At 41.1% G+C, this 12,203-nt stretch overlaps 1 protein-coding gene across 1 annotated transcript in view; it reads right to left on the bottom strand.

The window, feature by feature from the left end:
- The window catches only part of LOC117253723 (adhesion G protein-coupled receptor D2), a 111,553-nt gene that overhangs the window by 21,665 nt on the left and 77,685 nt on the right, over positions 1–12,203 (bottom strand). The window contains exon 24 of the mRNA XM_033621364.2: positions 5,692–5,774. Coding sequence (XP_033477255.1) covers positions 5,692–5,774 — 83 coding nt within the window. The remainder of the gene's footprint in view (positions 1–5,691; positions 5,775–12,203) is intronic.

Genomic DNA, 12,203 nt, shown 5'->3' on the forward strand with positions numbered 1-12,203 from the left:
CCGCTCTGTCAAATAATCGGCAAATAAGAAGACATTCACTGATGGCAGCAGCCAATCTTTTTATCATCGTATCATATCAATTTGCGCAGGCTAAAAAGCAGGCCTCATACTAATGTTATCCCAATGTCCCAGGGACAATAGAAAAGGTGTCTGGGACGAACAGACACAATCAACACGTCAGAAGATGAATCCCCCAAATCCGTGTTGGCACTGGCATGAAGTGAGCTAGTTAACGTTAGCTGTTAGCAGCCGGTGACTGGAACTAACAGCTCATAGAGGTTGCACTGAGTTACATTATGATGCATTCAAGCTCCTTTTGGCAAAAATGTGTATTGGGCAAAGGAGAAATTATAATGTTCTTATGATGTGTTCAAATGCAATCTGGTAAAATGTGTTTTTTTTTTTTTTTTGGCAGGAAACTTAAATAAATACAGTTGCTTGAAGGGAAAAAAAAACTTTTATGTCTTTGCAGCAATATAAAATAGATATTAGAAGAAAATACTTTTGAAGCAGGTATTAAGTTTTTCATGTGAAAGGTTATTTGAAAGGTTGTTTCAGAAATGTGTTTAAATTTGTGCTCATTCAAGGGTAGTGTAATGAAGGCTAAATGACTTGAAACAGTTCAGTAACTTTTCATAGTGTTTCCTTGGCAAGAAAGAGAATTAACAACAACAAAAACACAATCAACAACAAAAACATTAGTATCAGCTATCAGGCAAATCTTTATTGTAAACATTGGTATTGGCCCAGAATTTTGGAATCGGTGCATCCCTTAAAAAGTAAATCGTAAATGGTAAATGGACCAGACTGGTACAGCGCTTTTCTAGCCACTTAAAGCACTTTTACACACACATTCACACACTGTTGGCCAACGCTACCATACATAGTGCCAGCTGCTACTCAGTAAGCATTCACATGCACTCACACACCAATGGAACAGCTATAGGTTCAATATCAAAGTGCTAAAGGACACCTCAACATGCGGGTGGAGGAGCCAGGGATCGAGCCACAGATTTGAGAGTGTAGGTGTGTAGCCTGTGTTTTCGGGGACCAGGTTGGGTAGCATAAAAAAAACAAAACAGAAGTCATTTCAGTACTCTGGATTTCTACAGAGGGCTTTTCAGTTCCATGCTCAAGCCTAAATACTGCTCTAAAAAATTCCCACACTGGTAAGAATATGATTAAAAAATGTGTCTTACTGGTCCCATAGCTGACAGACATGACACCAGCAGTCCCCCTGCCAGGAAGGACTGAAGCACACGGGCCAAAACAGGAAGCCCCAACAAAACCCTCAACACACTCAAACACACACATGCATGCACGCACACATTCATACAGTGACCCTCCCACTGAATGACTGACAGGCTGGCTGGCCAGTGGTGGCTCCGTGGAGGATTTGTGTCTGTGTGTGTGTTTGGGGAGGTTGGATTGAAGGTTCCAGCTGGCCTGTCATGGGACTCCCAATCGCGTGTGAATAGCACTCAGAGGGAACTATGGCTAACTGGTCCAATGCTGTAACACTCAACAGGCTGGAAAGGTCAACTGGGGTGAGTTCAGCAGGGCAAACGCAGGGAAATTGTTTTTATGTTAAATGCAACACGCCACGAGAGCCTATGGATTCTATGGAAAATTTTGGTTCATTAAAAAATATATGGACTGAGCAAAAAAGCAGATCAGATTGAAAGACGAATTTAGAAATATCTTCCATAGTGTTTGGTTTTACTGTCATTACTTTCCACCTGCTTACAAATAATAATGTTTTGGAAAACTGCTCTCTAAAGTTCATCTCTGGACGAGTAAAACAAACTTAAGGACATATGTTATATTTACATAAAATCACAGCACAGTGCTGCTGCATTACTTATGTATGAAAGACACTCAGGTGGCTGGAAAAGTGTGCTTTTATTCTAGGGCTGCCCATGGACGTCGAAACTATTTTCTGGGGGGGGGGGGTTTTGTTGGGAGGGGCGAGGGAAGCACGCACACTTATCAATGATTAAGGGATTTGATTTGAAGTCATTTTAGAATAACATGCAGTTATAAGAGAACTAGAATGCGTGAGCGTGGACTGGTAGCTGGAGAGGTGCCAGTTCACCTCCTGGGCACTGTCAAGGTGCCCCTGAGCAAGGCACCGAACCCCCCAACTGCTCGGAGTGCCCGTCATGGGCAGCCCACTCTGACATCTCTCCACTTAGTGCATGTATAGGTCCAGTTTGTGCATGTGTGTGTTCGGACCTGTGTGTAATCGACAAACAGAGTGAAAAATTGAATTTCCCCTGGGGGATTAATAAAGTATATAAAATTAAAAAAAAAAAAAAAAAAAGAAAGAATGGATGAACACGGCATCTTTATTGTTAAGAAAATGAAACTTTGATAACTAAATCAAGCCATTTAAGGAACATAACATTATTTGTAACCTTGAATGAAAAAAAGAAAAGTCTGTGCTCCTGACTCAGGACTTTCATGCATTTCCAAAAGTGGACCTTCTCTCAGTTGACCTACTGATGAAGATTTTAAGCAGAGTCGAGACATTGCTTTCATCCATAAGGTCACTGTGAGCGTTCATAATGGCCAAATGTGTTGAGACAAGTTAAAAGAGATAAGCTATGCCATAACAAGCTAACTAGCTAGCGCACCCCGCAGCCTCTCCACCCCTCCACTACACTCCCCGGAGACGGGGTATTGAAGGTGCAGGATTTAAAAGCTGACGCAATCTCTGGAGCCAGAGTACACTGTCCCTAAAAGCACGAAAATGCATGTGAAAATAAGGAATAAATAGTTACTGAACATCCATCCATCCATTTTCTAACCGCTTATCCTCTTGAGGGTTGGACAATTTTGAGTCACCAGTTAACCTATCCCCAGTCAGCATGTCTTCAGACAGTGGGAGGAAGCCAGAGTACCCAGAGAAAACCCATGCTGATACAGAGAGAACATGCAAACTCCACACAAGAACCCTCTTGCTGTGAGCTGACGGTGCTAACCTCCACACCACTGTGCTGCCCTTTGTATTGAACAACAAATCCAACTTGCTTGTTTTTCTTAAAGATATTTTTAGGGCTTTTTTTGCCTTTAATTGATAGGACAGTTGGCGTGAAGGGGAGAAAGAGAGGGTGGACGACATGCAGCAAAGGGCTGTAGATTGGAATCAAACCTGCAGCGGCTGCAAAACGGACAAGGCCTTTGTGCGTGGGGCACCTGCTCTACCGGGTGAGCTAATGGGTTCCCGACCAAATCCAATTTGAATCAAAAAATTCTGATTAGGGAACAGCCCTATTTTATTCTGATAAGATGACAATATAAAACTGTTCATAAACAATGAACTGTATGACTGTCCCAACATTGCAGCAGGTGAAAAGCTGAAGTATACATTAACTCTGCATAAGGCACAAGAACAATCGAAGATCATAAATCCCACCGTTAATAAAACACAGCTGAAAACAATCGCCATACTTTGATTGCAATTGGGCAGCACAACCTGTCAAGGCAAAGTCTCAAATGGCAACAGCCAACCAGAACACAGTGTCTCTCTTCTGTCTTGCCTGTGATGAAACCAGAGGACCGCCCTGAGAACACACACACACACACACACACACACACACACACACCCTCTCCACCTCCCATCATTTAGTTAACCTTGACCAACTAACCAGCCACACATAAACACTCACACCCTCCTATCCTTTGACTGGCTCGCAGATTTTGTGGAATGAGACCACACTTCCACCCAATAACCTCTGGTGTGAACTTAATTGTGTATACTCTGGTGTTGAGTTTCGGACCATGCCTGGGTCCCGAAGCTCTCAAAGAGAAACAGACGCTGTGAACTTGACAATGAGTGAGAGAGGGAGAGAGATAGAGTGAAAGAGAGAGGGAGCGAGAGACACGGACCACCCAACGGCTGCGAAGAAAAACAAAGCCGGGTGGAGAGTAGAGTCAGCTTCGATCACATCGGAGGTAGGACAGTTGGACATTGTTGTGTGGTAGCAGTTCGCCAAGGGTGAAAGAGGCAGGGAGACAGAGAGAACGGAAAGCTGAAAGAGTCATTTGATCCTGGGGTTGTTTTTAGTAGCATTTGGCACCAGGCAAAAATGAGAAATCTTCCATTTTAGTCAGATAAATCATCTCGTTTTAGATTCAAATGAACTTGTAATCATTCTTTATAGAGTAAACTTTTAGGTATTTTTTTCCTAACATGGTTGAAAATGTGCCAGGTGATAATGTCCTGTGTCATCAAGGGGGTGGAGATACATATAAGCAGTGGTTCTCAATCTTGAACACTGCTGCTTTTCATTTTCAACATTTATCCCACTTTCACTTGTAATTCTGAGCTCAGGAGTTCTTACTTCAAAAATAGAATAAATAAATTCAAACAGCCCCTTAAATCAGAGTTCAGAGTTCTTAAATAGAAGTTGGTTATCTCTTATATATAGTGTTATAGTGACATATATGGTGACAGTTAACTACAAGTGTCCATCTTCTTCCACCATTGTGCTAAATACTTCATTTAAAAAGCTAGACTGAAAGGTTTTAAGAAAAGAAAGTGTGGCCAGCTATGAATCAATAGATCAACTTTAAGTACCTCAGAAGGTAAAGTGATAACCACTTGCCCTTGATCAAGAAACTTAACCCCACAGGGTACGAAATCTAAAGCATAAAGGATCCTCCGTTAACTCTTGTCTAGATTAACAAAGGCAAAGACTACATTTTCTCAAAGCAAATGTAATTCATATAAAGAGCTCTTTTATTTGACAGAGCACGTATTTCAGTAATATCTGATTTGCTATTATTCAGGAAGGGAAAGACTTTAATGAAGCACCAGTTAATGTAACTTGTAAAGGGAGCTATGTGGTGATGTGTGATGCGGTTCTAATGTTGGCCACCAGGGGGACGGGGACATGCAGAGAGTGATCAGGGAGTTGGAGGCTTCAATTTATTTCAGTGCTCCCCACTCAAGCAGTGGTGAGCGTGTGTGAGGGTCAGCGTGTGTGTGTGTGTGTGTGTGTGTGTGTGTGTGTGTGTGTGTGTGTGTGTGAGAGAGAGAGACACAGACAGAGGGACCTCTGCAAGTTTTGTCATAGAGATCTGGTAATTTTAAAAAAGCACACCAGTTTAGGGCAGTTTAGGAAAAGAAAAAAGTTATCTGATGTTAATTGTAATTTAAAAAAGTGATTAATTCACTAACTTTATCATTTGAACTCTATTTATATTATTTTAAAACATAAAATTTAAATGAAATGGACTAAAGATGACTAAAATGCACGAGTGGGAAACACATTTTATTTTAATTTAATTAATAATAAAGTTTTAAGAGGTCTAAGACTACATATGTTTTCATTAATTATATAAGGCTATATTTTTATAAGGCTACATTTTTTTATTGGAACAAATCTTTACCATGTTTTTTATTTATTTACTACAGCATTAAAAGAAGAAAATGCAAAATAACTGAATTAAATTAAATGGATCAGTACGAACTCAGTGAGAAGACTAACAGACATGCTGCTGTTGAATGTGTTAATCCCAACACACTAATCGCTCAGCCCCTGACTTCAGTCTGTTTTTGTCCTCGGGTCAAAGGTCAAATGCCGCTGTTGACCCCCTGAACTGCCCTGTTACCCAAAGCTCAAAGTCCCACTAAAGTGACTGATATATCCTGCTGTGTGACTGTGTGTGCAAGGAGTCAGTTACCTTTCTATGCAGATGAGTGCCTTTGGAGGTTTGACTCGAGGGATTTTCTACTCTCTCTGGAGCACACGGCATGGACAGCTGACCTGAAGACAGACGCACACACACATACAGTTAGGTCCGCCAACAGTATTCATCTCCACTGCAAAGTAACACAATACACATGCCCATACGCAAGGACACGTGCTTGGAGTGAGTAAGTGAGCAGGGCTATCGTAAAGTCAGCTTTCAATGAATAACAACATATAAAAGACCATTATTTACATATTTGAAGTTAATGAGACATGACAGAATTGCATGCTTATTTTACAACTCAAATATTTCCCCTGAAAAATCCTAACACAACATTGTGGGTGTAATTTTTCTATTTCATAGGCCTATTTGTACTGGATAATGATTCAGGCACCATCCAAGAGCAACATTCAGCAAAAGCTCAATGTCGTTGAGTCATTTGCATGTGCTGTGCACCCCCAAACACACAAGTACTTGGATGAGAGCCAACAAAAATTGCTAATACTCAGGTAATTTCTAAATGATCACCTAGACATGGACCACACCTATCGCTACAATGTTGAATGTTAATTTCCAGACAGTGGGGGAGGGAAAGGCTAGTTTAAGGTATATTTTCTATCACTGGAACATTGAGTAAAATATAGATTTCTCCTCTAAAATCATTTATTTGCAATCTTGAAAAACAATCTCTAATTATGTTAATAATTCCACACATCAAAATAAGTATGTGTATGTATTGTTAGTCCTCCCACCTTGCTTCAGCTAGTTTCTCATGTTTGAAGGGCTATGGTTCTAGGTAAATTTGTTTATACAGTAACATGCATTTTAATTATGAACAGTGACTTAGGGCCTGTTTATATGGTTCCGTATATTTCTGAAAACGGGTATTTATCTATGCGTTTGCGCCTATCATTTACACGTTTTCTCGACAAAAAAAACGGCTTCCAAAGTGAAAGTTTTTAGAAATATCCGTTTCAATGGACACGTGTAAAAGGATAGACAGAAATTTTGGAAAATGATGACATTGCGCCCGGGAACCACAACAACAATGGCGGATATATGCCGGGTTGTTTACATTTTGTTTACACTTTTGGGACTACTTACGAGCTTACAAATGAACTTCGCACTGCTGCATCAACGTCACCGCTACATCGGTGCACAAAGACGTCTGCTGTGCCCAATATTAATAAGTGAATAGCAGCTAACTATGCTACATAAGGCTAAAATGTAGTTTATCATTGTTTTTATCACTAGCGCCAAGAGGAAAACAAATCACTGTGCATGCGCAGAACGTTCTTCTATGGTGTTTTACATATGGTGTATCACCACCTACTGGCCTGGCATGCTAATTGCAGCAAAAAGCTGCCATTTTTGTGTAAACAGGGATATCGTTTTCAAAACTGAACGCGTAAACCCGGAATTTTTTTAATTCGGGATAAATAAAAATCTTTTTTGTATCAGTATGTGTGTAAACAAGGCCTTAGAAGTAATCTAACTGGTGACTGTAGGATGTCCTGATCTGGTCCCATTTGCAAAAGCATTGATCGGGTTGATTATTTTTCCAACCAGGAAAGCAACACAAGACCTCATAAATTGGTTAATGATTAAGAGATCTTGAACTATGCTAAATTTGGCCTATTTTTACATCTCCTGGTGAAGAAACTTGGTCTTTACATTATTCATGTCCCCAGCAGTCCAACAATCTGTATGTTAAACCTGCAAGTTACACAGATAGATATATGGACACAATCTCAGTAGGTATATCATTGTCATGAAACCATCCGCCCCATCTGTCTGTCTACCTGCCCGTCTCTCTCCTCTCGTTCAGGGCCTGTCATGACTGCTCTCCAACAGGCCTCCTGTGTCTGGATTAATCTCCCTGGTTGACTGCTGATCTGAAGGTGGGTCGGTCGCCATCCACCAACACCAAAACTAATTTCACTGTGTCACCGCACGACACCCCCCCACCCACCATCCCCACTGACACCCTCACATGCACACACATTGCAAAATATCTTCATCTGTCTCTGTCTCATCTACATGGGAGAGGGCAGGAGGGCGGGTGACTAGTCCGAGGGAGAAAGGTCAGCGCATTGAAGGAGTTCATCATTCTGAGGTGTCAGAGTCGCTCTTTAGGAGAGCAGATGAAGGGGAGAGGATGGGAGGAAGGGAGGGAGGGAGCAACAGAGAAAGAAGGGTGCAGTGGGGGGGGGGTATGTTTTATATTTGTCCGGTTATTGGTTATAAGCCAGAAGTTCGTCATGGCCTACGGAGCTGGCTGGCGTCCACTTTGTGCGAATCAATCATTAAACTGTTCACGTGTTGTCTTTGATTGTATCTTAATTATGAAAAAACTGCACACACACACACACACACACACACACACACACACTCATCTCACTCAAGCTACGAATGGTCATTTGGTGGCTAAAAACACACCAGAGGGTTTTGTTGAAACACCAGAAGCTGGTAGTCAAACACCCCCACACACTCGCACTCACACAGACACACACATATTCAGTCATTCAGAAATGATCACACAATGCATCCACTACACTTGCTGGCGTCTGGCATGAGGTAAACAGCTTTTAATAGCATCAAACCCACTGCAGTTTGTTTGGGACCATCTGTCCAGTCTATTGTGTTTCTCTGTTGTGGCTCTTTGGAAGCCCATCGGGTGACAGCTGATGTATGGGCTCTTACAAAGCCCCCGGCCAGGCCCTCGGGATCCTGCCATACTGTTTTCTCCCTGTCTACTATCTATTTTGTCTTCTTTTTCCTCTGTTTAGTCTTCTTATTTTCTTTGTCCCTTTTCTGCTTCACACAGTATTTTTGGATCATGATATTGCAATCTACATATTCCACTGGTGTTATGTCCGTTTAGTAGTAGTAGGAGTAGGGGAACAGGAAATTGTGAGCATACATGTGTCTGTGATGAAGAGGAAGGCTAAGGATAAGTACCAAACTTAGTGCTTACAGACTGTGTATTTGGCATCTAGCCAAAGAAATTTTTTGTGTGCAAAAAACAAAAACAAAAAAAATTTTCAGAGAAGCTGTGGGTTTATGTCTTCACCTCAATACAGTCAGAGATTTCAGCATGCTGCATGCAGCTACTACCTTGTGGTTGCCAATTAAATGCAATGATCTCACACATACGCAGCCACTGTGTAAGATAGCTACTGAAATGCTACTGTATTGTTATGTCATCTAGTCTCTAAAATTGGACCAACACAATTCCACAGCATTTTGCAACCATAAGAATCTACAATGACAAGTACATAAACTGTTAACTAGCAAGACGAAACACAAAATATGGCATAACTGTCATGACATGTCAGCTTCATTAAAAGCATAGCTGCAAATTAAAGCAACAATAGATGCAAAAGCACACAGAGACAATACATCTGTGATCAGTTCCCTAATTTAATTTTAACAATTTTTTTTCAAGCTTCTCTTCTCCTCTTTTCCAATTTCTCGTTTTATTTAATGGAAGTGATCAATGGAAGTGCACTTGTCCTTTAAACTCATTTCTTAAAAAAAGCTAACAAAATAAAAGACGCCTGGTACATTCGCTACAGGTCTATCAGTTTGTAGAACAGTTTTGAACAGTTAGAACAAGAGGCTGCACTGCTACGTGCAAATCACTCCTTCTCGTGGCTGCCTGCGCTTTCCCTGTCCTCGCGGCTGCAGCTTGCGCTCTCTTCATCTACTACTTCATCGCCACTGCTGTACACAATTTAAAAACTACAACACCCATAATTCAGGTAGGAACTGCTGCAGCCAATGTGCAGCAGGCAGGAGCTGCAGGATGACTCAATCACCATGACCAGTTTTTATTGTTTTATCAGGCAATTTTTCCCCCGTTAAAGGGTTTTTTTTGGGGAGTTTTTCCCTTATCCACTGTGAGGATCCAAAGGACAGAGGGATGTTATATGCTGTAAAGCCCTGTGAGGCAAATTGTGATTTGTGATATTGGGTTTTATAAATAAAATTGATTGATTGAAATTGAATAACTACTCCAGACTCTGCTCTAGTGTCATTTTCGGGACAATTAGGGCAGGATTCGGGATTCGGGACAAGTGCTTGGATTTCGGGACGTCTGGTCACCCTATATTATGACACAGTCTTGCAGCAACATAGTGCCCAAACTCCGGTTACCTCCAGGTTAATAGTGTTAGCTTTGTCAGCACTATTGCTGCTGTTAGCACTGTTTATGGAGTTAGCACCAGAGCTCAGCCACGACATGTTGAGATTCTTGTGCAGGCAATCCCGCAATATACCGTAAAAGCCAAAAGCAAAAAAGCCAACCCCAGATTCAATCTCATTTAATGTTTTGCCTCGCTGTATTTGTGCTTTTTCAACGTTGTATCTTTGCATGCTGCTTACTGTCTGGCACCTGGACGCTACCTTTTTTTTTATAAAGCCCCGAGCAGGGTGGCGGTATAAACGTTCCAAACACAGAAAATAAGAAGCAAGAAAGAAAATACGGACAGAGGGCAAAGTCTCTGCAAAAAATACACCACCACACACTTCTCGTAAGTCATAAGTGATGACTGAGAGGGATTACTTCTGCATGAGTCTATGTTTTGTTGGAAAATCCTGCACAGAATATCTTTAAATTTGTGAGAGACTTTTTTGTTGTACAAATGAGAGATAGTTGTAAACTGGGAGTTCATAAGCGTCAATCATTAATTCCAGGGTTAATTCAGGACAGACACACGATACAGGTAGGAAGGTGGCGTCTACAACACCATTTACAGTCTGAGCACAGCCGACACTTTTCTCTGCACAATTCAGAATTTTCTGTTGTTTATAGAAAAAAAATCACCAGTGTGAATATAAGGGGGTTCCTTGAGAGGTTGAGGGGTGGGGGGTGAAAGCTGGGTTCAGGAAGTTTTCACTCCTTTCTTCCCCGGGTGCCCCTGGCCTCTCCAACTTCTAGTCAAAGGCTGAAAGAAGCCAGATGCAGGCAGGATAATCACCACCTAATAAGAGGCTATATTGAAAGCAGGCTGGTGCTCATACTCTACAAGCTTGAAAGGCATGTGTGCACACATACATACACATGGATAGTTGAGTACATATGCACCCACGTAGTTTGGGCAGGTGTAATTATGGTGCACGATGACACACTTCACAAAGAAGTGATCACTTGCAATCTGTACACATGCGGACAAGCATGTGTACAAAAAACAACACACTTAAACGCACATATAAACACACAGACACCCGCACCACCAGATCCTTTTTCCGTCTTCTGACTTTAGTTCTCTACCACCATCCTAGAAAAATGTTAGCACATGGCAAAAGATATGAATAATTTTGTGATATACCAATTATCAATTTAGAAAGACAGAACAGGATCCCCTTTGGTTTTGTGTATGGCTGGTGTCTGTTTGGTTATGACCATATGAAAGAGTATGCAGCTCAGAACAGAAACTGAGTCCTACCCACACTCTAAAAAGTGACGGAATTTCACTTAAACTTTTGGGATATTAATGTTGCAGACAAAAGTTTCCCCAAAAGCTCTCATGAACCGAAAGATTAGCTTTTGACTTAACAGTTATGATATAAATGATCTTTTTGCCCCATATTTTCCATCCTCAGTAAGTATTAGAAGTCAAGTATTTCCTTCTTTGTGTCTTGGAGCAACTTCTGATGAAGTCTAGAGAGCATGTTGGCACTGCTAAACACTTTAAAAAAGATAGCTGAAGGAGTCTTCAAACCACCGGTCTTACATATCAAAAATAAATGGCTAAGCATCAGCCAGTGCTGGCAGGCTTCAACCCAGAATGAAATCAGCACCTTTTAAAAAAAAGGTGTAGCACTACTGTGGCCTACTGCTCCATGCGTATTATAGCATTTTGTTTTTTCTAAGAAGTGCGCATGCTAACAATGACTACGTATATGAGCACAGCTGCAGTGTAAAGTGCTGCTGCTACCACAAAATATTGTAATATTTCAAAACTGCAAATGCAGACAGTTCAATGTACCATACTTTAAGGCAGTCATTCCCTTGGACGTAACTGTGTGATGCAGGACAGTGCCACTCTTTGTATAATATTTAAGCATTCTAGACTGTGTACCCAGCTCGCAACGGACATCAATATGATGTCAGAAAGATGTTGGACTCTTACGTCGGACAGAGGTTAAATTTTGGTTGGAATACGATATACTGTATTGTGGACGTTAACAACGATTTTTGTTCTCCGTACCATACAACTAAATGTCATTATTTTATGTCGATGATGTTGGCATGAGTCTGGAAGATGTTGGATTCTAGTAACTTAACAACACAACTTAAAAGCAATGAAATATCAACATTATCTATCGTCAGTACTCCACGTCAAATTGATGTTGGCATTAGACATTGTCCTGTCGTTAAAATTTGCTCACCCACCCTCACAACCTAAATTCAAGCAATTATCAATGTCTAATGGCAATGATAGACAGCTGGGTAGAGGCAACAGGTTATAGTGTTGGAGAGACACTGACTGTTGCCT

This window comes from Epinephelus lanceolatus, chromosome 6 (genome assembly GCF_041903045.1).
Source record: "Epinephelus lanceolatus isolate andai-2023 chromosome 6, ASM4190304v1, whole genome shotgun sequence".
Classification (NCBI taxonomy): Eukaryota; Metazoa; Chordata; class Actinopteri; order Perciformes; family Serranidae; genus Epinephelus; species Epinephelus lanceolatus.